General features: G+C 36.5%; 2 protein-coding genes across 6 annotated transcripts in view; one reads left to right on the forward strand and one right to left on the reverse strand.

Annotated features, from left to right (window-relative positions):
- The window catches only part of ZZZ3 (zinc finger ZZ-type containing 3), a 96,721-nt gene extending 78,641 nt beyond the window's left edge, over nucleotides 1-18,080 (forward strand). For all 4 annotated transcript variants that reach the window (XM_045835568.1, XM_045835569.1, XM_045835567.1 and 1 more), the window contains 9 exons: nucleotides 897-1,044; nucleotides 1,143-1,258; nucleotides 1,993-2,064; nucleotides 3,242-3,343; nucleotides 4,187-4,282; nucleotides 6,267-6,419; nucleotides 13,195-13,329; nucleotides 16,119-16,219; nucleotides 16,798-18,080. In XM_045835568.1, coding sequence (XP_045691524.1) covers nucleotides 897-1,044; nucleotides 1,143-1,258; nucleotides 1,993-2,064; nucleotides 3,242-3,343; nucleotides 4,187-4,282; nucleotides 6,267-6,419; nucleotides 13,195-13,329; nucleotides 16,119-16,219; nucleotides 16,798-16,942 — 1,068 coding nt within the window. In that variant the 3' untranslated portion in view covers nucleotides 16,943-18,080. The remainder of the gene's footprint in view (nucleotides 1-896; nucleotides 1,045-1,142; nucleotides 1,259-1,992; nucleotides 2,065-3,241; nucleotides 3,344-4,186; nucleotides 4,283-6,266; nucleotides 6,420-13,194; nucleotides 13,330-16,118; nucleotides 16,220-16,797) is intronic.
- Nucleotides 18,081-18,771: 691 nt separating this feature from the next.
- AK5 (adenylate kinase 5) overlaps nucleotides 18,772-27,266 on the reverse strand; it is a 207,089-nt gene continuing 198,594 nt past the window's right edge. For both annotated transcript variants that reach the window (XM_045835572.1, XM_045835571.1), the window contains exon 14: nucleotides 18,772-23,471. In XM_045835572.1, the coding sequence (XP_045691528.1) occupies nucleotides 23,403-23,471 (69 nt within the window). In that variant the 3' untranslated portion in view covers nucleotides 18,772-23,402. The remainder of the gene's footprint in view (nucleotides 23,472-27,266) is intronic.

Raw genomic sequence — 27,266 nt, forward strand, 5'->3', positions numbered from 1 at the left:
TAAGTACACCAAAATCTTGAAGGTATTGTTATTAGTTAACATACACATATCTACCACCTAGATTCTGCAATTATCATTTTACTATATACTTGCTTTATCTCACACATCTGTCAGTCCTTCAATCCATCATTCCATCTTATTTTCAGATAGAACGCTTTTGATGTATCTCAAAGTTGCAGTCATATACCATAACACTTTATACCAAAACACTTTAGAATGCGTACTATTAACTAAAATTCTTTTTGAAACTTTTTTAAAGATAACATTTTCACACAATGAAATTTACAGATCCTAATTATCATTCTATGAGTATTGACAAAAGCATCTACCTGTGTAACCCAAATTGCTATTAAAAGATATTGATCACAGTGACCTAGTTGTAGTAATTATGACAACTAATGACTTTTCTAAAGGTGGTTGGTAAAGTAATTGAATTGCAAGTAAATTAAAGGTGTAATTTTAATTCTCAAGATGTCATAATTTTTTTACATGTGGTAAAATATATATTGTGAAAATCATGGTGGTACATTTAAAATAAACTGTTGCAGTCAAGTATAATATTTCATATGATTTTATTAAACCTTAAAACCTTTCTTTGCTTTGTTAGTTATGTTTTTAAAGTGTTAGTGATAATGTACAATATGTCAGTATAGTTCAGCCTTAGAACTGTAAAAAGAGTGCTTATGTTCTGTTAAAAACTCATTCTTCTATTTATTGCTATCAACTTTACCATTCAATATTTAGTGTACATTATCTTAACTTCACTGGCTATTGGATTTCAAGAGTGGCTAGAAATGCCCAGTTGATGATTATTTCAATTTAGAGTCATCTGAATTTTGTCAATAGTTGATAATTTCTTTAATTCAATTTAGACTACTTTATTTTATTTTTTCCAGGCTGATATAGGTCTTCCATATCCACAGAGAGTTGTTCAATTGCCCGAGATTGTATGGGACCAATATACCAATAGCCTTGGGAACTTTGAAAGAGAATTTAAAAATCGCAAAAGACATACTAGGAGAGTTAAACTAGTTTTTGATAAAGGTAAGAAATGGTATATGAATTTGAGTAGAGAAATACAACAAAGTCTTGCTTTAATAATCCTACACATGGTGGGTTTTGTTGTTGTTGTTGTTTTTTAGTAGGTTTACCCGCTAGACCAAAAAGTCCTTCAGATCCTAGGAAGGATGGAGAGTCCCTTTCATACTCTATGTTGCCTTTGAGTGATGGTCCAGAAGGCTCAAACAGTCGTCCTCAAGTAAGCAGTATAGAGTGTTTGAGTAGGAAAATTTGAATTGTAGACAAAATATTTTAACCTTTTGTGATTTGTATTGTTAAAATTCAAGCATTCATTCACTGAAGATAGCAGGGACATGAACTTTGAAGTTAATAGAAACCTGGGTTGTTGGAATCCCAACTCTAACCCTTCTAACTGCGGAACTTCAGATGTCATATGTATATATTAAGGTCTCCAAGTTGCAGTTGTCTCATATAAAAATATGATTAATATTCCCTGTGTTGTAGAGTTGTTGTAAGGATTAAATGAGTAATACATGTAATATGCCTTGTATAGTGGTTTTATTTCATAAAACCGAATGAAATAAAGGAATATGAAAACATTTTCTAAAAAATAAAACATTATGTACACATTTTAAAAATAAATTTACTAAAATGTTTTGAAATTAGCCCTGGCTGGCATAGCTCAGTGGATTGAGCGCGGGCTGGGAACCAAAGTGTCCCAGGTTCGATTCCCAGCCAGGGTACATTCCTGGGTTGCAGGCCATAACCCCCAGCAACCGCACATTGATGTTTCTCTCTCTATCTATTTCTCTCCCCCTCCCTCCCTTCCCTCTCTAAAAATAAAAATAAATAAAATCTTAAAAAAAAATGTTTTGAAATTAATAAAAGTGTTTCATACCTTGTGTTATTTGGCTATCTCAAGGGGTAGTCTTTATTATTTTGTCTTTGACAAAAGCCTTGTTTTATATGTAGATGATAAGAGGACGTCTTTGTGATGATACCAAACCCGAAACCTTTAACCAGTTGTGGACTGTTGAAGAACAGGTAATAGATATTTCTAAATTGTGTAGGTTAAAAAAAAAATTAAGATTAGATTATGGATAAAGTATGTATTGTATATAATCCCTGTTCATTGTGAATTTAAAATGCTTAAACTTATTTCTGTATACTTTTCTCACACTTCAAGAATTGTGGGTTTTGCGAATATATGAAATCCTGTTTGGGATGATGTTTGAAGAAGGAACCTAGATTTTGGGAGGGAGATTGAAAAGGTGTGGCTCAGTTGGTTGGAGCATCATCCTGTAACCAAGAGGTTGAGGGTTTGATTCCTGGTACAGGCATGTGTGGGAAGCAACCGATTGGTGTTTCTCTTTTGTATTAGCGTTTCTCTCCTTTCCTTTCTCCTCCTCTCTCTGAAAGCAATGAAAAAAATGTCCTTGGGTGAGGGCTAAAAAATTTTTAGGGAAAAAAAAGGTAGTGAAGTGAATAGAATAAAATTTTTGTAATGCAGTTTCTGGAGAGAGAAAAACTTGAGGCCAAGTTAAGATGTGTCTCAATGTGAATTCTCGTTTTTGTGTGGAGGAAAATTGACAAAGCCAGGTCAGAGTGCTCTGTTGCATTTTGCCACATAGCTAGGATTGTTTGTGGGTCTGGTTTGAGGCACATTTTCTGTCTCATGAGGATTAATCCCAAACTGTAATGAATTATTAAAAGCTTAAGAATTATTACTTCAAGCATCCAAATTATTCTGTATCTTTAGGACTGTGGGAGAATTTAGGAATAGGTCAGAATATTAAAATCAAATATTTTAATGGAGGACCACACAAAGAAAGGAAAAGTTTCTTTTTCTGTCTAAAGCTGAATGAATTTATATGTTTTTGTGAAATGTATAGGAGTAAGCTTAAACATAGTCTAACAAGAAAAGTTGGTCAGAGGGAAAACAACAAGATGTGTAAAATATTAATTAATGTTTTTGTGCTGTCTTTTTACTGAAGTGAATAGAAAATCGTTGTAAGGTCTCCTGTAGGTTTATTCTCTAATCTCATTTTCTCTGTGAAGTCTTTAAGTTGTTTATGAGAAATTTTTCTTACCAAGAATATTTCTGGCACCTACCCTCCCCAAAGTTGGGGAGGAAATACTATAATTTAAAATGAAATCTGAATGTATTTATTTAGATACTTGGTATTAAACTTTCTTAAATGCTGTCTTGGATTTGGCTTAGAAAAAGCTTGAACAGCTACTCTTGAAATACCCTCCTGAAGAAGTAGAATCTCGGCGCTGGCAGAAGATAGCAGATGAACTGGGCAATAGGACAGCAAAACAGGTAATTGAAGAGATGGCCCCATAGTGTTGGTATGTTTTTCATAGTTTTTTAATGAAGAATAATGCAGCCAACAGCAGCAGATCTGCAGCATCATTTTTAGCTACAGAGTGCTATAGAATATAAGGTTTTAAATTAGCATTGCATATTTTTGTGTTGGTTTCAGAAACAACTTGAGATAATCCTTCTTTGAATCATTAATAAATACTAAAAAATAAAAAACGTGATGGACTTAATGTTTGTTGAATGCCTAATGGTGCACTAGTTATATACTTTTTGCTTAAACTGTAGAAATAGATTTGTGACATGGCATTAGTCTCTTCAGCCCTGGTTGTCTCTTAAAAAAAAAAAAGGCAGTTTTCTCTATTACATTCCCATCAATATTAATAGATACGTTTTATGTTATAGGTATATATATTCACAAGCTGAAAATAGGTGTTTAGCTTTGGAATCAAACATTTTTAGAATGTAAGTCTCTTGTGGCAGTTTAAAATTGCTTCCAGATTTATGATAAATTTTAAATTGTTAGCATTCATTTAGATACACATATAAATATTAAATTTTAAAAACTATTCAGTTATTATATACAGGCTTCTATGCTAATGGAAATGACCCAGTAGAAAGGGAATACATAATGGTGTAAGATAGAATGAATAAGTGTAGAACATTTCACAGTGAATCCGTTTGATAATCCTTCAGGATCTTCTGTACCTGCTTTCAAGGGACTTAAATTTTAATGGAAAGCATATACACTTAAATAAATTTCAAAATGGTACAAAAACAAAAAACTATTCAGATATTGTCACGCCTTAGCATTATGTTAAAAGGCTTTTCATATTTCCTTAGGTTGCCAGCCGAGTACAGAAATATTTCATAAAACTAACTAAAGCTGGCATTCCAGTCCCGGGCAGAACACCAAACTTATATATATACTCCAAAAAGGTAAGAAGAAAATAGATAAAAATAAATCTTAGATCTTAGATGAAATTTACCAAAGTCAGAATTGCTATGTAAAAGTATATACATTAGAACACAGTTTTACTTTTAAAATTTGACTTACTCTAAATGTTTTGTTACATGGGACATAAACACAGGATAGGATTCCCTTATTGCTACTAAGTTTAATTGAGTGAGCTTTAATGTTTGTTCATTATTTTCTTAGGAGTAGGTTAGTTTATATGAATGAGTGCTAGCTACTTAAAAGATTTTAGATTGAATGTACTCATATGTTCAAAAGGCCCTTGTGATGATAAAGTTTTTAGGGTGTTTGTCTCTTTATTAAACACAGTAAGTTTCCATTTATTAGATATGTACCTTAAATTCAAGAATAGAAATGTTTAAGACCCTCATCACGATTTTAGGAGTAACTAATACTACCACCTTCACTTTACTGATAATAATGTTAGTAGCTAGCTGTTACTCTCACTATTGATTGCTCTGGACCAGGTGCTGTTGTACCACCTTTTTATAGGTAAGAAAACTAAGCCTTAAGATATGTTGAGTAAATTGTCTGCTCACATAGCTGTTAAGTCCAGGAACCATTGATGCTGTCATTCTCATCGCAGGCCATGTCCATTATTCTCTGCTTGTCTCCACCAGTGAAAGAGCTACAGTCCCTTTCCTATAGAATGTGCTGTATCAAATTGTAGCCAGGTGTTTTGTTTTGTTTTTATGCTTTACTTATGAAAAATAAAGCAAATAATGGCCTAATTTTATTTCCTTAGTAAATAATCCTGATGCTTCCCCTCCTCTACCACTGCCATCCTTCACAATAAAGTGAAGTTAAGAGTGTATCTAATGCTGTGACCCTTATTGAAGCTATTTTACATAATTTTATGTTAAGAATATTGTCTATACAATTCCATGTTTTCTAAATTTTGTTTTTAACAAGTTTTGGAAGCTTGTTTTAATTTGTCAGTTGTTTTAAATAACCTGGATTTTGTTTTCCCCTAAATACTAACATCTATATTACATATGTAGAGGCCATACTGTAACTTTGGAGTATTGGAACCTTAATAACCAACATTCAACTTAACAAGTCTAATTTTTGGTTAGTTTTTAAGTTAACCTTAGATGTATTGTGTACCTTATATAATCACAGCTAAGACTAGATAGTAATAAAAGAAATAGAGAAACCTAAATATGTTTCCTCCTTTGGATGCAAAGAATTTTAAGTTAGCAGACATTTTTACTGTAGAGATACAGCCCAAAGTGATTCCTTACTTTGGTTAGACTTTGAATTTTGAAACCTGAAATAATGGTTCTTCATGTAGCTGAGGTTATTCTTTGTGGCTAATGGAAAGGCATTCTGCATAGTGGTTTAGAGGGAGAGCTTTGGCATTACATGGGCCTAGTTTGTGGTATTGGTTCTACCACTATTGAGCTGCAACACCTTGCACAAGCAGCTCAACCTCCCTGTGCCTCTGTTTTTTTAACCTTAAATGAAGTGATAATAATCGCTTCATAGGAATGATGTGGGGCTTAAATGAGATTGAGTAAGCAGTAAATCAATGTTAAGTACTATTTTCAGACATTGACCATGTTGTGGAAATTTTTGATAGTCTTCTCTCTGGCTTAGGCTACTTTATTCCCTCCCTAATTTCTATAAGAGAACCGTAAGAAGAGCTCAGTTCAGTATTTGAATGCCAAGTGATAAGTGCTGGGGATACAAATGTAAGCTGAATAATAAGCATGTGGTTCTGTTGTTGGGGTACTCCCTCTACATTTGGTTTTGGGGGGGCGGTTTAAGGCTAATTGTGGTTTAAAAATTCAAATAACAGAAAAAAACAGCTGCATAAGAATATGATGAAAAAGGTGAGATTCTTCTAATTGATAGAGTTGAAGAAAGTAACATTTATATTTTTATCTTCTTGATTCTTTTAATGATTACCCACTGTTTCAATTATAAATTTTTTTTTTCATTTAGTCTTCAACAAGCAGACGACAGCATCCCCTTAATAAGCATTTGTTTAAACCTTCCACTTTTATGACTTCCCATGAACCACCAGTATACATGGATGAAGATGATGACCGATCTTGTTTTCATAGCCATATGAACACTGCTGTTGAGGAGGCATCAGTAAGTTATCATCTGTTTATACTATTTGTGTATATTTATCTATTCATTGTACAGATTAGGATACAGAATGAGAGCACTTGGATTTTCTAATTCTATTCCTCAGAGAATGTTGGTTTCTTTTTTTTTTTTTTTTAACAAGTCAAATTTATGAGTTAATTTTTTTACATTAACAAGTAAAATTTTTTAATAAAATAGAATAGTATAATAAACCTACATGTACCCATCACCCAACTTCAACAATGATCGATTTATGGCAATCTTATTTTCATCTGTACTTCCTACCCATCCCAACTTTGTCAGTTCACATTTTCCCAGTTTTAAATTGCAGTATATTTTCTTCTTCCCTCCCTCCTTTTAGCAGCTCACAACTTTTTTGTTTTTGTTGTTGAAAAACTGAGTTATTTGTCTTGTAGGATTTGCCACCATGTGGATTTTATTCTTTGCCTCTCCTTGGTGTCATTTAATTTCTTTCTCTGTTCCCTGAATCTCTGTAAATTGACAAGTCTAGATAATGGATCAGACAAAGATTTCTTGTTTTGTTAGGGTGGGCAGGACTACTCCATGTGTACTTTCATCAGTCTGGTCATCTCTCTCTCTCTCTTTTTTTTTTTTTATTAAAATAGCAGCCTTCAGTTGTTGCCTAGATCTGTAAATTCATTAGATGTTATGAAATAGTGATATTCTTTGATCTTCACTTACTATTGAGAATATAAAGTAAATCCTCTTCCTCAACTATTTGATTACCGTACATACACTAAAAGGCAGTATAACTACTAGGGGAGGGGAGGGGAAGTGGATAAATATACAATAAACTATTCATACTGGTTATTTGAGAGGAAGTAAGGTAAGGTTGAAAAGAGCTTCGTTTTTGTTTTAAATATGTATAAGATACCTGTACTTATTATAGTGAACATTTATTACTTTAGTAATCTGAAAAAAAAAATGCTTTGAAATCTAATCCCATCCACCAACATGGAAACCACTGGACAAATTTATTTATTTATTTATTTATTAAAAATTTTTTTAAAGGTTTTATTTATTTTTAGAGAGAAGGGAAAGGAGAGAGAAAGAGAGGGAGAGAAACATCAGAGCATGGTTGCCTCTTGCACTCCCCCCACTGGGGAACCTGGCCTGCAACCCAGGCATGTGCCCTGACTGGGAATCGAACCAGAAAACTTTTGCTTCTCAGGCTGGTACTCGATCCACTGAGCCACACTAGCCAGGGCAAAAATTTATTTTTAGAGTTCTTTTTTTTTTTTTTAATTCTCATCTGAGGACATGCTTATTGATTTTTAGAGAGAGGGGAAGGCAGGGAGAGAAACATCTATCGGTTGCCTCTTATACGTGCACCAACTGGGAACAGAATCTACAGCCCAGGTATGTGCCCTGACCAGGTATTAACCTGCAACCTTTTGGTTTTACTGGGCAGGGCTCCAGCCAGCTGAGCCACACCAGCCAGGGCAACACTGGGCAGTTTTAGAACATCTTGGACTACTGCCTGATTCTTCTTCTTATGTTCTTGTTTTTTGTTTTTTAAACCTCACCTGAGGACATGCTTATTGGTTTTATTTTTTAAATTTATTTACTTTTTTAAAGGTTTTATTTATTTTTAGAGAAAGGGAGGGAGGGAGGGAGGCAAGGAAGGAGGGGGGAGAGAGGGGGGAGGGAGGGAGGGAGGGAGAGAGAGGGAGGGAGGGAAGGAGGGAGAGGGGGGGGAGAGAGATATGCCTCTTGAGAGAGAGAGAGAGAGAGGGAGGGAGGGAGAGAGAGAGAGAGGGAGAGAGATATGCCTCTTGTCCATCTTGTCCATGCCCTGACCAGGGACTGAACTCACAACCTTTCAGTGTACAGGATGACTCTCCAACCAACTGAGCCACACCAGCCAGAGCTATTTTCTTCTTCTTAAAATAATGAGCTACACCTGGCTGGTTGGAGCTCAGTGGATTGAGCTTGGACCTGTGAACCAAAAGTTCACCAGTTGTATTCCCAGAGCTATTTTCTTCTTTTTAAAATAATGAGCTACACCTGGCTCTTTGGAGCTCAGTGGATTGAGCTTGGGCGTGTAAACCAAAAGTTCACCAATTGTATTCCCAGTCAGGGCACATTGCCTGGGTTGCAGGCCAGGTCCCCAGTAGGGGGTGCATAAGGGACAACTGCACATTGATGTTTCTGTCCGTCTCTTTCTCTCTCCCTTCCCTTCTCTCTAAAAATAAATAAATAATAATAATAATAATAGAAAAATGAGTTTATTCTCTAATACTCTCTGAAAATGACTAATGAGTTTTTTAATTTTGTATTCTTAAGAACTGTTAGACTTAAATATATTTAATGTGTTTCAGTACATTGATAGTTGTAACCTATTCAGGTTGGATTTTGAATTCTTTGACAAGACTCCAGTAGTCTTTGATAGCTTCTTTACTGTCTGGTATGTCAAGGAAGTTATGGGTCATTTTGTATATTTCCTTACTCTGGGAATGTTAGTTGCTATTTTGTTGATCATTGTTTCTAGGCCCATTTAGTGGCCTAAGCTGGGAAATGAGTTATATATTTGTTCAAAGATAAAACACATCATAAGGTCATATTTTTATTTCAAATCCAACTTAAAAATTATGGGGATTTTAGTTTCCCTTATTGATCTTACATATGTATCTCCTTTGTCCCACTTTGAAGATCCCATTATCATTGTAATATCACTGTCTTCATCTTACACTGCTCACAAAAGTCTCAGAATATACTAACGCTACTATCAATGATATGTTTAGTGAAAAAAAGATTTTTTTTAAGTTCTTTTTTGCTTCAGGATATATCCGACTACAGAAGTGAAGTCAAATTACACTTTTTAAATCCTCTTAGAATAATTCCTCTCTGTTTGATCAGCTGGATGCTAATTTGGTTAATTCCTTTCAATTTCACTTTTTATTTATAGCTATTTATTTTTATTGCTGTTAATATTTTTTTATCCTGAAATTCATTTTATCAATAATTAACATGATTCTGATTCCTTACTTAAAGGACATAAAGATTACCTTATATCTTTCTTAAACTCTGGTTATATGTAATAATGGGAAAAGGAGATTTTAATGAAAAATCATCAGATAAAAGTAAGTCTTTGTTCTATTTTTAGATTAATCAAATATTGATTGTATTTTTTTGGTATCAAACTATTATAAAATGTCCTTTTTTAAAAAATTGATTTTAACTTGTGTTTTGAAATGACTGATACCTGCTATGTCTTAGGATGTGCCAATTTTATACTTTGTGACTATTAGAATTATTTTTTAATTTTTTAATTATTATTATTTTTAATTTTATTTTAATCATTGTTCAAGTACAGTTTTCTCCCTTTTACTCCCAATCCAGCCCACCCACCCATCCCTCCCCACTTCCCTCCCATTACCACCCTCCCCCTAGTTTTTGTCCATGTGTCCTTTAAATTTGTTCAGAATTATTGATTTCAGAAATATTTATTTATACTTAATATATATCAGTCTCTGCTAGAGTTCAGCTAAATACCTGTAGTTGTAAACAGAATATCTATATCTTTGCTCTCATAAATTTTAGTTTTGTGAGAGGAGATAAATGTATACTTACATTAATAAATTACAGATTTTAAAAAGTGCTTCAAAAATGTTCTAGCATAATTATTTAAGGGGTACTTAATTTAGATTGGGAGTTTAAATGGGAGACCGGAGGAAGTGACAATTAAGCTGGCAATTGGAAGATCGATAAAATTTAGCCAGGTGAAGAGTAGTAGCAGGATATGTAAAAGAAGTACACTTTGAGAACATTGGCAAAATATAATATAGTAGATTTAACTTTTGTTTGGTTGACTTTACTTATTTTTAAATGAACACCAGTTCAAATTATCCTGATTACTTTAAAATAGTTGTTCAAATGTATACAGTAGTCCCCTCTTCTCCTCAGGGAATACATTCCAGGACACCCCTTTCTCCCCCAGTGGGTGCCTGAAACCACAGGATAGTGCCAAACCTTATAAATACTGTGTTTTTTCTTGTATGTACATACCTGTGATAAAGTTGAGTTTACAGAGTAGGCAATTTCATAGGTAGATTTGTTCTTACTGCAGATCTTAGCAACCTTAATGTAGGAAATTTTTTTCTTTTCTCATTAAGTTGAGAATTTTTACCTTTTTACTTCAAAGAAGCACTTTACAGCTTCTTTGGCATATCCAAATTGCCACCATCACTACTCTTGTGATCTGGGGCAGTTATTAAGTAAAATAAGGGCTCCTTAACCAAAAGCACTGCAATACTGTAAGAGTCTGATACTTGACACAGTTACTAAGCGACTAGCTGACAGGTAGCATATATATGGTTTAGATACACTGGACAAAGGAATAATTTATGTCCCAGGCAGGATGGATAGGGGTGGTGTGAAATTTCATCATGATACTCAAAATGGCTCATAACTTAAAACTTATGAATTACTGATTTCTGGAATTTTTCCACTTAATATTTTCAGATTGCAGTTGTCCATGGGCAACTGAAACCATGGAAAACAAAAGTGGGGATATCTACTGTATTCATGAACCCTGTAGTGGTAAAATTTGCAGATTTTAATTTCTCTTTCCAGGGAAAAAAAAGAACTAAGACAATGTGATTACATGTATATATTTCCTTAGATTTAAATTGTGCATTTTAGCACCATTGACATTAGTTATATTTCCCCTCTATGTAAATTTAAAATAATTAGAACTAGGATGTCTGTTTATGGGTGAGTAATTTTTTGTAATTTTTACTTTTAATTGTGGTAAATACATATAATATAAAAGTTACCATTTTACCAATTTTAAGTATACAATTCAGTAGCATTAAGTATATTCATATTACCATGCAAGCTTTAGAACTCTTTACAGTTTGCAAACTGAAACTCTGCATTCATTTAACATTCCCTCCTTCTTCCAGCCTCTGGCAACTACCAGTGTGTACTTTATGTCTCTGTATCATTTCCTTCCTTTTTAAGGCTGAATAACACTGCATTATATATACACACCATACCTTGTTTATCCATTCATCTGTCAGTGCATACTTAGATAGCTTCAACCATTGGGCTGTTGTGAATACTGCTATGAACAGGTATATAAATAACTATCTATTCAAGTCCCTGCTTTTACTTCTTTTAAGTATAGCCAGAAGAGAACTGCTGGATCACATGGTGATTTGGTTTAATTTTTGAGGAACCATCACACAGTTTTACACACTGGCTGCAATATTTTCACCAACAATGCTTAGGCATTTCAATTTCTCTAACATCCTTGCCAGTACTTATTATTTTCTGTTTGTTTGTTTGTTTGTCTGTCTGTTTGTTATTGTCTTTTGATAATAGCCACCCTAATGGGTGTGAGGTAATTTAACTTCTCTTAATCTTAGTATTGTTGACCAAATTCAATAATATCCTTAGACTTAAAAATGCAAATTTAAAAATAAAAAATGTAGCAGAGTTTTTACTTTGTATTTGCTTAAAGTATCTGAATTCAATAAATTTCATTATAAAATCGCTTACTACATTATTTAGGTCACATATTTATTAATGGTACACATTTATTAGATTACTTACGTTGTCTAAGTGGTGACATAGGAACGCAGTAGCTATTATTTAATATCTTCAGTTGACAGGAATTTGAAATGAATGAAAGATAGTGAGACCTTATGGGAGATGATGTGTGATTGTAGAGAATCTTTTACCTAGCTAAGGACTTTGAATATGATGTTATAGACAGTCAGGAAGCCTTTGGAAAATTTTAAGCAATGATCAGGGCAGAGGAGGGAATGGATGCTATAGATGGCCAAGTTGAGAGAGGTATTAAAAACTGTTAAATAGTGACAGAATTTGTTGGATTAGATATAAGTGAAAATTTAAGGATACCTCTCTTACTTAGGCTTCAAGCTGCTAAATTTGTAAGGAGTTAGTCAGACAAATCGGATTCATACCATCAGACTCTACAACTAATTAACTATTTGACCTTGGACAAATGTTATAATTCCTATAAAGGCCAGTTTCCTTGATGTAAAATAAACACCATAGTTTAATAATACCTAGTATGGAGAACAAGAGGGATGAGAGGGCCAAGGGTTGTCTGGTCCAGGATTGGGAATTGATAAAATATGGGGTCAGTGAATTGGGTGTGCTTTTAGGAGTGTTGTGGAAATTAGTGACCATGGGATCAGTCATGAGGTAGCAAAGAAAGAAAAGGGTTCTGGGTGACAGCACAAATAAATTGGGAGAATAGGAAGTAGTGGCTCATCTTTTAACTTCAGCTTCATATCTTTATATGGTTTTTATTACTCATCTTTGTGACTTATTTCATCCCCTCGAGTAAGAGAGGAATGTAATGCCTTGATCATTGGGAGTACAGAACAAAAAGCAAGCAGAGATTGGTGTGCTTGTTAGTAAAAAGTCTTATTTACCTGAGGAAGCATCAGAGTGCTTTCAAGTAGCCACAAATGTGTCCTGGTGGAGTGAGGCTGCATTAGTGTAAGACAGAGGTGGGAATCATGCCATGTTTCCCTGGTACTGGCATTATCAAGGTAGCATACTACAGTCCCGTATTACTCTTGCATTAAGAAGCTTTCCAAAAGCACGAGTCTGAAAATTGCTAATAGCAACACCAATTTTCTGTGCTTGTAATTTTCTAAAAGATGAGGAGCCTTTAAAATGAAAAATCTTGTTGATAGAAAATATTCTACATCACTATTCTTACATTTAGTTCATTTTATTTATCAAACTGATGTTTTGTTTTGTCTTATTTCGATAGGATGAAGAAAGTATTCCTATCATGTATAGGAATTTACCTGAATATAAAGAACTATTACAGTTTAAAAAGTTAAAGAAGCAGAAACTTCAGCAAATGCAAGCTGAAAGTGGATTTGTACAACATGTGGGCTTCAAGGTAAATACTACTTACTATAATCTTATTTAATTTTTGAAAGGATGATAAGAGATATTTAGGTAGTCTTGGAGCTTTAAATGCCACAACTTTCAAGCATACAGGTAAATGTAAATATAGCTCTTGTCCTGTTTATTTATATAAAGTAATGTGCTATAGTTTTAAAAGACAGACACACAGGTGTGTCTATACTTCAAGGTAAAATGTGAGATGAGAAGTTTTTGTCTAGATATTTCTCCTTTTTTGAGATATAATTGACAAAAAATTGTATGTATTTAGGGTATAAATAAAATTACCTCACAAAGTTACCACTTTTTTGTGTGGGGAGAACACTTAAGATACACTCTGTTTGCAAATTTCCAGTGCTGTATACTTGAAAATTATTATTAAATGTCATCATGTTCTGTATATTAGGTCTCCAGAACTTACTATCTTATCATTGAAAATTTGTGGCACTTTGACCAATATCTCCCCGCTTTTCCTACCCTTGTTTCCCAGCCCTGTTCTGTTCTCTTTTCTGAATTTGACATTTTAGATTTCACCTATCAGTGAGATCATGTAGCATTTGTCTTTCACTGTCTGGCTTATTTTAATTTGAATAATGCCCTCTAGGTTTATCCATGTTGTCACAAATGGCAGGATTCTCTTCTGTTTTATGGCCGAATGCCTGTATGTATGTCCATGTGTGTGTGACATCTTTATTCATGTACCCATGGAGTTATTTCTCTTTTGTTGCTATTGTTCATGGATCAGAAATTTCTTTCCCCTTTCAAATTCATTTATCTTTGCTACTTTTTTCAGAGACTAGTAGAAATACATTTATTCATTCCACTAAATTTTGAAATACTCATTATGTTTCAGGCTCTTTCAGCAGTAAACAAGACAGACTCAGTTTCTGCGCTTACTTAGTCTGTTTTCATCTTAAGGAATTTAGAGAAGTTAAATAAGTAAAATAGTTGAATACAACTAGAGTGCATATTGGAGAGTAGTGAGGAGCTATTGGAGTGCCTTGGAAATTTTGCTAAGGAGTTTAAACTGTTCTAAAGCAGCAGTCCCCAACTGTTTGGCAACAGGGACCAATTTTGTGGAAGATAATTTTTCAAAAAGATGGGGAGTAGGGAGGGATGTTTTTGGGATAATTCAAGTGCATTACATTCAAAATCACCTCCTGCTGTGCAGCCTGCTTCCTAACAGGCCTGGACCTGTACTGGTCCCCAGAGCTTGAGGACCCCTGTCCTAAAGGATTGAGGAACCATTGAAGGATTTTCAGCAGACAGTAGTATGAAATTTGCATCTCAGGGAGGTCATTCTTAAACTATCAGTATTGACAACCTAAGGAATGCAGTTGGTTTAGAGTAGATAACTCCTAATTTCTGACTACTATGTTGTTAAATTGTTTTTTAAAGTATTTCATTTATTTTTAGAGGGAGGGGAAAGAAAGGAGAGAAGCATAAGTGAGGGAGAGAAGGGAGAGAAACATAAGTGTGCGAGAGATACATTGATCAGTTGCCTCTCGCAGCATACCCCAAACTGGGGGCCTGGCCCACAACCCAGGCATGTGCCCTAACCAGGGATTGAACTGGCAACCTTTTGGTTCACAGGCCAGAACTCAAACCACTGAGCCACACCAGCTAGGGCCTATGTGTTAAATTTTTTAACAGTAACATAGTCATGTATGTTAATTTGTGTAATTGAAAAATATTAAGTGAAGGAGAAAAAGAACATTGTGTCCTTAGTATGGAGAATGGATAGGAAGAAAAGGTGGCTGGAGGCAGGGAGAGTGGGTTAGAGATATTTTTGATAATACAGACAAAAAATGAGAATTTCTTGAATTTGCCTGTTGCCTGTGGAAATAGAGGTTTACAGATTTGAGACCACTTTAGGCATTAGAATTGACTGTACTTGATGAGATTGGAGGAAGTAATGATGAGACCATGAGTTTGGTGGTAGTGGTGTACATAAAAATATTGATGTATGGTGTAAATAATTATCCCTGATTTTCTTGTGTGGCCATTAGTCAGACTATATTAAATGATTTTTCTCTTTGATCTCTCAGTGATCCTACTTTTGTTTTATTAGAGATTTTCTTAATTGGCAGCTCCAGCCTTTCAAGAGGAAACTCTTCACTTCTTAAAATTTTGCTGCAAGACCCAGCTGTGGCTTATTGGCCAGTCTGTTGACCATTCTAGTTGGCCTGATGATCAGGGAAACTAGAAATAATATTTACTTTGATTTCCAAAATAGCACAGAACACAGCCAGGGCTACCACAGTGTCACTCACTGAGAAAGAGCTGTATCTTCCCTTTTTTTTCCGTATTGGGCATTGGTTATCAGGAGACTTTGGAGAGGAATTTTGTCTTCACTTGGGTTTATGTTAGGTATGATAGGCTGCTAAACAGTTCTGTAACATATTTGGATAGTTTTAACTATCCAGAGGCATTGAGTGGTTCCCAAATTACAGTCATTATACACTAGTGTGAGGTATTTTTGAAGTACCTCAATCAAATGCCAAGTTTGTAGTTGCTTTATTTAAATTTTTTAAAACTGAAGACATATTATTTTGTATAATGCTCTTCTTACCCACCTGTAGCTTGATCTTAAATGGATGGAATTTCAGCTATTTTGCTAGAAACTGTATCTAACATTTAACCATGTTTATGTTAGACCACTGTCTAGTGCATTGGGAGAGAGGCGAGGATGTCTGTGTGCACCTCGTGTGCTTTCCAGAAGAAAAAAAAAATAGGTTTTGGAACAATATAGATTAATACTCTTTCTTTCTGAATCCTTTATAGTGTGATAACTGTGGCATAGAACCTATCCAGGGTGTTCGGTGGCATTGCCAGGATTGTCCTCCAGAAATGTCTTTGGATTTCTGTGATTCTTGTTCAGACTGGTAAGTGTTGTCTATACTTCATATCTTAAATTTTGACAAGTAGAGAGCATCTCAGCAGCTAGTGAATTTGATTTCCAGGCCACTGAGAAAATCACCACATCTGGTGGATTAAACTTTGTTGTTCTGAGGCAGCGGTTTTCAACCTGTGTGCTGCAAGAATTTTTAAGACATCTAGTATCTGACATTTAGTCAGGGTCACTGACCAAGAGGTTGCCTTAGAGGTTCCCTTAGATTGTCTAAAAAGGAAAAAAAAAGTAACAGCCAACACAACAATAGCCATATAGTGGGAATGAATCAAAATTACACTTTTTCTTTTCTTTTTTTTTTTTTTTTAGTCAAATTGGCAAAAAAGTTTTTTTGTTGTGTACAGAATTATTAGTTTATGTGTGCCATGAGATGGAAAAGGTTGAAAATTTTTGTTCTTAGGCAGTAATGGAAAGTAACTAACTTTCCATTAGAGATTTTAATAGATTAATGGATTTAAACTGGCTGAGCTATGAGGAAATTTTGTAATATTTAGGCCAGAATGCATCTACTGCCGTGTAATAATGTGTTTGGTGTGTGTTTTTTCTTTGCAGTCTGCATGAAACAGATATTCACAAAGAAGATCACCAACTAGAACCTGTTTATAGGTCAGAGACATTTTTAGACAGAGACTACTGTGTGTCCCAGGGCACCAGTTATAATTACCTTGACCCAAACTACTTTCCAGCAAACAGATGACATGGAAGAGAACATCATATACTAGTCCTCTTCAACATATAGCAATGGTATCATTGTGAATTATGTGCACAGTTTGGAAAGATTCTCTGCTTTCCCTGAAGTGACACTCACAGCATGACAGCTTCCTGAGTGTTCTCGTCAAGTCCAGCTCTGCACTGTTGTGGCTCTAGATCACTGTTCAGCAGCTGAACATTCCTGGTGAGCTAAGGGTTTCCTTGGTGAGTTTCTCACCACCACCTTAAAGTCTTTTAGGTGGCGCTTAAATAGGTGAGATGGAAATGAGAGCACACATTAAAAAGTGAGTAAATTCCAAAGGTTTTGAAGAACTCGGTCATAAATATGATAATGAGAAGACAAAAGTATTTATATAAAACAGTTTAGTAGCTTTCAGTTTTGTGAAAATAGTTTTCAGCACAGAAACTGACTTCTTTAGACAAAGTTTTAACCAATGAAGGTGTTTGCTTCTAGAATATACACTTTAAAAAAATTGTCCCAGTGGCGGCCTTTGATGGCCTTTAGTAAATTGGAGCTGCTTAACCACATTGATGTCTAATTTCTTTTAACCACAATGAACTGTCCTTATTACCAACAGTGAAGCACTACAGGAGGCAGCAGTCACATTGCTTCCTTAACCAGCTCATGGTGTGTGAATGTTATAAAATGGTCACTCAGATAATATTTTTAAATGTAATGTTATATAAGATGATCATGTGATGTGTACAAACTATGGTGAAAAGTGCCAGTGGTAGTAACTGTGTAAAGTCTCTAATTCACAACATTAATTCTTTTGAAATACACAGCCTTCTGCCTCTGTATTTGGAGTTGTCAGTGCAACTCATCAAAGAAAACTGCCTAATATAAAGATCATATATATGGTAATAATTTCCCTCTTTTGTAGTCTGCACAAGATCCATAAAAGATTGTATTTTTATTACTATTTAAACAAGTGATTAAATTTAGTCTGCGCAGTGAGCAAGAGTTCACATGCATTCTTTTATACTGCTGGATTTTGTTGTGCATCATTTAAAACATTTTGTATGTTTCTTCTTATCTGTATACAGTATGTTCCTGAATGATGTTCATTTGTCAGGAGAACTGTGAGAAATAAACTATGTGGATACTGTCTGTTTATATTGTAGAATGCTTGTTGTGAGTTCCTTTGGTTAGATTTTGGATTTTTTTACTACTGTTAAAACAATTATTTTTTTAAAGAACTTGCTTTACCTATCTGTCCTTTAAAAAGAGGAGGGACTCTATTACAGAAAAGAGGGTGGACTTGAGAAGCTCTGTAAAAAATCGTAATGTTTTCACTCAGCGTGTGCCGAATCACCGCATTAAACTAGGTTACAGATAAACACATACTGTGGTTAGAGAGAAAAGCCGTTGTGTTCAGATATGAAAACTAAACAGGTTGAAATTTTTACTCAATGTTTTTTGATGAAAATAAGCCCCCCATGTATTTAATGTAAGTAGGTGGTTTTTGAGAATCGCTGTATTCCCTAGAAAGATTGTTGACTATTGGAAAAGACAATATAAATATTGATTAAGTATTATACTGACCTAATTTTGAGTCTCCCATTTTTTCTAATTTTAAATTAAGAGAACATTATTTACCAGTCCTCTTTACCACATTGTAGGGTACTGAAATCATACCCTGAATACTTTTAATTCAGAAAAGTAATATAATTTTAAATATAGAAATATGAGATTTTTAACATAATATATTAAAGATTACTGATCATGTTGATAAAATATATTCTTATCAGAAAGAAAAGGGAATGGGCTTGAGCTTAACTTCTCACCCAGGGATTATTAGTTGGGGGAAGAAGAAGGGGATTCATTAGAAGTCCGGGCATTTTGATACTAATGTTAAGTGAATATGCCAGAAGACCCACCATCAGCTTGCACCAAGACAGTAGCACTTGATGCTAACTTCTGTAACTTCCATGTTTGTATAAAAGCAATACCACTTAGTTTTGGAGAACCCTTCAGATCCATTCAAAAATCCCACAAAGTGGGAAATACGCTTCGGAAGAGGTCTGTGAATGATACAGTTATGTAAACAGAACAGACAAATCTACTTAAATGTATTTTTCAAGGGCAAAGATTTTGAAAATTTTGAGGAACAAAGGATTATTTTTTGCTTGAGCAAAGATGTGTTTGTTTTGCATTTTTTCAGCTCCAAGCAAATAGTCCTTATAGCTTTAAAAGTCCCTACAGGGTAGTAGTGGTAGGTAATGTGTTTTAATTGGAGGACTACAGGAGGCCCCCGGGCTGTCGTCTGCTAGTAGGCCTTCCATCTCCTACAAAGAAGTGTTAGCTGTGAAGAGACAACAGAGACCTACTTGTTAAAGCATTGCTTGTTAAATAGTATTCAGTACGTCAGATATAGTATTTCCTGAAATAATGTGCTCAAGTTATTTGATAAGAACTGAAGGAACTTTTAATGACATCTAAAACCACAGCTTTAAGGTTTAGGCAGAGGAGGTTTTGATTGGTGTGATGTTCACTTAATAATAGTGAACGTTGATATAGTGCTCACTTTGTGCCAAGCAAGCATGTAGTAACAGATTTAATTCTGACAACCTTATGAGGCAAGTTCATTTATTCTGTTTTCATATGGGGAAATCTAGCCAGAGACATTATATAACCTGTCCAAGGTCATACAGTTAGCAGATAGGTGTCGCTTGGATTTTAACCTAGATAGATTGCCCCAGAGTTGAGTCTGCCTAGTTTCCCTCTTTACCCTGGTGTCAGGTGTCAAGAAGGTGGTGGAGCTAGAGGCGGCAGGGGTTGACTTGCATTCATTCTTCCTGATGCAGTGTAGTTGCTAGAGTACAAACCTGAGCACAGGCCTAGGTTTATAGCACAGAATGGAGAAGCATATCTATGGATGAAGGAGAAGCACTAAAACGGTCTACTGTGTTGACTTAGACAGACACGCATGCATATAATTTGCATACCCTAATATAGCAGCAAACGTGACCATGAGGCTTTAGGCAAAGTTGAGACTAAGACTTGTGTCTCCTGCCTCAGGTAGAATTTGTTCCTGTGCATGTTGATGCCTCTCACTTAACCTAATAGTATGCTTTGTTTTTGACCACAATTTTCTGAGGTATGAGGAACATTAAAAAAAAAAAAAAGAAAGAAGAAAGAAATAGAGGAAGTATTACATCACATGTAGTAAGGATAAATGTTTTGTGAAATGGCTTTTTTAGTCATGCTATATAAACTATTTTTCACTGTGGATAACAAAGTTGGAAGGCTATTGTTCTAGGTGCACTGTTTAGGATTAGAAGTGTCCAGATAACAAGCAGATTTCTTCACAAGTTTGCAGAGGCATTGTCCTGTTTAGGCTGCAAAATATTTTGTTTTTATTTCTTACCCAGATGAAAAATGTGCTTCTGTTTAGTTCCCACAAAAAAGAAACAATTCCTCCCTGCCCCCACAGTTTTTATAGCTTATTAAGTGGATTTTTGAGACTGGTGTCACATTTAGCTCTATGAGGACAGAGACCATCCTTGTCTATTACTAGGACCTAGTTCTTAGATTCTTGGTAAATATTTTTTGGTAGTATAACCAATGTTTTGGAGAGTTATGTTTTTTTCTCTAGGAAGGTAAGAGACACACCCCCACATGCCTGAGCATGTCTGTGGGACCCACAGAGGGCTTACCTCAGTAGATCTACTTTACAGGGCTCTGTGAGGGCTGTAGAATTGAGTCCTGTCTTATCTGGAGGATGTGGTTACCTTGGTGGCTGAGATTTGGGTTCTCACTGGGATCCTAGTTAGACCATGCACCTTCATTCTCGGCCATGGTTTTAGACTGATGTGTAGTAGAAAGGGCATTAGGGTGGAAAATCGGGGTCCTAGTGCCAGTTGTGGGAGTGAGGCACTTAGTAAATGTTGACCAAGAACCACCTTTTATTGAACACTAGGAACTAGTTAATAATTTACATGTATTATTAAGTTGTTTAATTTTCTTAACACCTCTGTAAGGTTGCTTACTATTATCATCTCCACTGTGTAGATGATAAAACTAAAGTTTTGAGGATTATATGTTAGCTTTCAGTAATTCTTCTGTGTGGGACTGAGCATACAAAGCCTTGCTATTGTGGAGTTTATTAGTCTTCAGAAGACCAACAATAAAAATTAGGTAGTTTTAGGCAGAGATAAATGCTAATGAAGAAAAGTAATGCTTGAAGAAAAATGGAAGAATGGGGACCGTTCTGTCATTTTAGAAGGAATAATGAAAAAGCGCCTCAATGACAAGGGTCAGTTTAAGCTGAGACCTGAATGGATTGGCCTTGCAGATATCTGGAGGAACAGACAGGAGGCTGACAAGGGTCCAGGCCAGATCTGGTGAGGCCTTGAAAGTAGACTCTTGTAAAGGAGTTTGGACTGTGTTCTGATGTCTTCTACATACGTACACACAAGCTCTCCTACTAGGCAGAGACCTCTAAGGTCCCTTCCTGCTTTAAAATCCTATGACTTTAAAGTTGTGATGTCATTTTGAGCCATTCAGATCAACAATGTGCTTTAGCAGTAGTATAGAAGACTTGATTTGCACCTCTAGATACTGTCCAGGGGCAAAGCCATTTACCCCTGCTGATATTTTTTCACTGATATCTCATTTCACTTACCCAAGCTGTCAAAGCAGTGGTGAGCATGGACTGTGTTTGCCAATATGTGGTATGTGTTCAAGGAATGTTAATCCCTATAAAGAGTCAAGTCATCTTGTGTTTTCTGGTACAACTGATCATTTTCACCCTGTAACTGTCTTTCTAATTTGCTCAAATACTCCTTGTGCTCCCCTATAAAGTGTGTGACAACTTGGGGTAGTAATAAAGTATTTGACAGCTGTGTGAATGGTAGGAACATGTCCCCTTTGGTTGGTGGAGGCATAATTGTAACCAAAGAAATTTAATTTCTTCTTTAGCAAACACTGACATTTCTGTTTACAAATGACTGCTAGAAAAACGGAAATAACGAAAATTAACATGTGTCATGAATATACTGAGCATTCTCTCTGTAATAGCTCAAAACTGATCTATGGCCAAAATTAAAACCATATGAGCATATCATAAATCTCAAATATTACTGTGTTTGCTTCTAATTCTGTTTGGAATAAAGCTTCAAATGCTTTCCGGAATGATGTGAGTTACAAATAAATAGAAAAAAGAGTTATCATGTGTTCCATTTACTTTATTTGTACATACGTATTGCAAGAGAAAAAAAATGACTTTAAAAATACAGTTTTGTCCCAGAAATGGATTCTTATCTGCACAACCACTGAAGAAAAAAAAAAATCATGCAAACGGAAACTATGGTCTCTTGTGACTGAATAGAGGAAGATGCAGTTATTCCAGTAGAATACATAAGAAACTCTGATTTTGGCAACTGATAGCACAAAAGAGAACCCAAACTTCACTGGTTTGATGCGAGGAAACAATTTTACATTTGGATATGATGAGGTTTGCAAACCCCTGGAAAAGGCCCATATGAAACAAGTAATAGCATCAGGATCTGTTAAACATCGTGTACTGACATGCTTCTCCCACCCACATCACTTTTATTATTGTTACTGTGCTTGTTTGGGCAACTATTAAGTAAATAGGTGATCATTTAAAGTCAAAACACTTTAAGTTGACATTAGTCCAGTGAATGTAATAATACACCATCTCATGCTTTTAAATTACATTTGGTCATTTGTATTGACCTATAATTGCCAAAATGCACCCCCAGGTATAAAACAGGTCAATTTTCTCCACGGTTGGTTCTTCTAGCCATTATGACAGTATTCCAAGTAGCTAGTTTCATAAAAGGGGGTAGAGATATGTTATTGGTGACTAGTCTGGGTTTTGCTGTTTTGGAAAAACTATACAATTTCACATTTTTTGAAAGTTTTCAAATTGAATCAGATTTCTAATCATTAACTCTTATTGTTAACCTAATCTTGGGCTCTGAGCTACTAGTAGATAAGACTTGAGGAAACAGTTACCAGAGGAAGATACCCCGGCTTATTTCCTGTCACCCCCAATATGAAGGGCCTTCATCAGATCTTGCAGGAGAGAGGAAGGAAGATAACGATGGGGAAGTTACGGATGCTAACTAACCACCTGTTTGATGAGAGAAGAACCAGATGATCAGACTTTAGCTCAAATCTCAAGGGCACAACTGGCAGACTGGCCTCATTCTACCTTAGCTCTGAGGTGCTACCTGTACAATGGAAAAGTGCGTGCGGTGAGTACAGACCTCGGTCTGAGTTGGGAAGAGGTTGGGTGATATCAAATGCACCATGCATGGTTTCCAGATGCCTCAGACAGGTGAAGCTGGGAAACAAACAGCAATGTCAGGATTTCAAGGGGACACAAAAGGTTTAACCTGAAACATACTGTTAAGGTATGAACCTTTTAATATTTTTCTGTCTCCACTCTCCTTAACATACATGCACTTTGTCTTCAGAAAATAGAGTCAACAGCTGTGCAGAGTTGAAGAAAAACTTCCTCTGGTGTCCCCTCTGCATTGATCTATATTTAAAAGAAAAAAAAGAGAACATCTTAAACAATTGTAAATAAAACCCTTTTTAATAATAAAAACTTACCTGCTTATAACTTGCTGTGCAAAATTTTAATAAGACACCAAAACCAGAAAAGTGAGTAGTTGGAAGACTATGTGCCTAAATTAAAATGACAAGATACCACTACACATCTACCAGAATGGCCGAAATCCAGACAACCGACACCACCAAAGCTGTCAAGGATGTGGGAAAACAGGAACACTCACTCTTGCCTGATGCGAATGCAAAATGATGTACAGCCACTTGAAAGGCAGTTTGTCAGTTTCTTAAAAAATTAAATGTTCTTACCATATGTCCAGCAATTTCACTCCTTGATATTTACCCAAAAGAGTTGAAAGTATGTTCACAGAAAAACCTGCACAGGAATGTTTATGAGCTTTACTCGTAATTGCCAAAAGTTGGAAGCAACCAAAGACACCTTGCATTTATTTGGGTGAACAACCAGACAACTTAATGTTATTTAGTACTCAAAAGAAATGAGCTATCAAGCCATGAAAACGTGGAGAAAACTTAAAATGTGTATTACTAAGTGAAAGGAGCTAATCTGAAAAGGCTACGTACTGTATGACGTTCTGGAAAAGGAAAAACTGGGAGATGGTAAAAAGATCAGGTCATGGGGAGAGGAATGGGTAGGTGGGACACAGGGTTTGTGTGGCAGTGAAACTACTCAGTATGTATGATAGTGGATACATGCCATACATTTGTCAAGATCTGTAGAAACAGGACTTTCTGTGATTATGATACATGGATGTAGGTTCATAGATTGTAATGAATGTACCACTCGTGGGCTGTTGATAGTGGAGGAGGTTGAGTGTGTTTGGGGATGGGTATATGAGAACTCTGCTCAGTTTTGCTGTGAACCTAAAACTCTCAAAAATAAAGTCTGTTTAAAACAAGAAAACTAGGTGCCCTGTTGAGGTAAAGAACTGTGAAGTGTCATGGAAAGACTGGGATTAGTGGGAATGAGGTTTGTGCGTGTTCTGGAGCACTGGAGCAGCATAGGAAGGAACCGGGGCTGAGGTTGAGGGCTGCAGAGCAGAATGGGACAGGAGGGGGGCTGTAAAGCAAAGGCTGGGGCCTCAACTTGCAGTGTGCTAAGGACAGAGTTCACCTGGGGATTGTTGATACACCAGCGCAAAGAGCCAACAAGAGAGGAAGTAGGGAGAGAGCTGATTTCCTGGGCATGAAGCCACTACTTCCCCTTCCTCACTTAAAATTTCCTAACATGCCAACCACTGAGATTTGTCCCATCACAGGTAACATCCGAAGCAAGTAGAGGCTTAGGGATCCATATAAGACTCATGGGAAGGGAGGAGCAGGTAGCAAGCTTGTTTAATACAGCTTTTTCGGACTTCATCTCCAGAGGTTCTCATTTGGCAGGTTTGGGCTGGGCCTTCTGAACTGCCTACTTAACAAATTTTCTAGATCAGGGTGTCTAACCCATGGCCCATGGGCTGCATGCAATCCAGGATGGCTATGAATGTGGCTCAACACAAAATCGTAAATTTAAGGGAAACATGGAGATTATTTTTGTGATTACATGTCACAGTGTATTTAATGTGTGGCCCAAGACAACTCTTCTTCCAGTGTGGCCCAGAGACACCACAAGGTTGGACACCCCTGCTCTAGATGACACCGATACGGGTCATCTTGGACCCCACTTCGAGAAACAACAGTTTCTTCAGCTCTCGTCTACCTTCTTTGGGCAAACTAGCTTCAATTTCACAACACTAGGGATTCACTGATTTCACTGGTAGAATAAATTTTCAAAACAAAACACATTTGAATATGCCGGAAAATAAATACATCAGTGTTTATAGAAGCACTTTGTAACAGCCTCAAACTGAAAGGCCTGCAAAAGTCCATTGGCAGTAGGTGGCTAAATAAATCATGGCATAAGCTCCTGCCTTACTGAGGGCAGCAGGAGGGAGAGAAGACAGCTGGAGAAATGGAAAGGCCACCACAGAAATGGTGCCTGAATACCAATGGGAACTGAAAGGGCAAGAATCAAGGACACACCGTTTCTGGCTTGAGCACCAGGCGGTTTCTCTAAAGGAGAGGGAATACAGGAGAAGCAGCATGTTTCAAGGGGAACAGATGGGCAGCTAAGTTCTGGGCCAGGTAAGTTGCCTGAGAAAACCAGGTATAGACACCCTACATATATATCTCTATAAAATGAAATGTTCTATCTTTAAGTGAAAAAAGTTGTGGCACAGTCATATAATGGTATACTACGGCAATGAGAAACAAGCTAGAGCTACATTCAGCAGCATGGGCCCATCACAGTCTGCGGGGAGCAGCAAGTCTGTCTGCAAAGCATGCTGTACGGATTAACAGGAAGCTAGAAGACCAGCAAAGCTAAACTATCAGTCAGGGATCCATACCTGGGTGGTAAAATCATAACAAGCAAGGAAATGATGATCAGAAAAGTTAGAATTGTGGTCACTCTTTGGGAAGAGAACAGATGATGGGATCAAGTGACACGGGGTGCGGGGGTGCAGGGATTTCCGTGATCTCTATTTCCTGACCTTTGTGATGATGACACGTGTTCATTTACTGTTCCTCGAAGTGTACGTATTTCTTGTAGGCATTCCTGTGTGGATATTTCTCACAATAAAGAAAAGATTAAAACTGAAACTGAAAAACGTGTAAACACTCCTACCCCCCATAAATGTGTCAAACTCGCTCCTTACAGGAGACCCAGAGATGGCCACCTGCAACTTGTCTCCCTGGCTCGAGGGTCTTCATTTGAGGAGCCAGCTCTTAGCCGTTGCCATGATTTCCCCCTCACAGCACCCTGCCAATGGCTTGGCCTCGCCCTCGTTTTTTCAGATAGCAACATTTTCCGGGTGCGAAGGACGCATTTGTGCTGAGACACTGAGTTGAGTAAGACACCACAGTCCAGCTCGCAGGCACTCCCAGCTCAAGGCCAGCTCCATCAACACTGGAGGATGCAAGCTCATAAACTCGGGGGCTGTAAAGAAGCACCTTACACAGTCTGAGGGAAGCACAGAGGCTTCCCAGGGAAAGTAATCATAACTATCCTTTAGAATAATGAACTTTACCACCACTGAAGCCGAAGTGCTTTGTACTCATTGATTTACCTTAAAAAAAAAAATCACTTCTGCCGTCACTTGACTGCCGTCCTGGTCCGCTAGCTCCCTTCCTGTTTCCCTCCCTCCTGCCTGGAGCCCATTTCCCGACCCACAGTCTGGACTGTGTGTAAGGAGATGGGATTCTTTCTAATAATACTGGGCAACTTGGTTCAGAAAAAAAGGGCTAATAAGCACAAGCGCCCGAAGGGCAAAGCCTGGTATCTTCTGAGGGCTGGGGGGCCAGGAGAGCTTTCGCTGGAGCGTTTCCTGTTTCTATTTGCATCCCAAACCATACAACTCGTTTTGCTTTGTGGCTTACATATGGGAGTTATTTATTTAATTAAGTAAACAAAAAGCTTCTCATTTGTCACTCAGACATGCTGTGATGTGAGTCTCTGTGCAGCCCAAGGATGTGAGGAAATTTAAAGATGAAAATCAAATAATCAGGCTTTCTAGATGGAAAAAGCAGCCTTTGACTTCAGTGAGTGGGAAATCTATGAAGCTATCTGGGATCGTGAGTCCCAAGAAGCACAGCTCTGAGAATAAAATTCTAGAGGCGGTGAGGCAACTTCGAAGAAGAAAATCATAGAAAGGGTTTTTGTGTATGCGCTGTGGGTGTGTTGGGAAAGCTATGGATTGGGTTTTTATGA

This window comes from Phyllostomus hastatus, unplaced genomic scaffold (assembly GCF_019186645.2).
Source record: "Phyllostomus hastatus isolate PE091 unplaced genomic scaffold, TTU_PhHast_1.1 phas_contig_209, whole genome shotgun sequence".
In the NCBI taxonomy this organism is placed as follows: domain Eukaryota; kingdom Metazoa; phylum Chordata; class Mammalia; order Chiroptera; family Phyllostomidae; genus Phyllostomus; species Phyllostomus hastatus.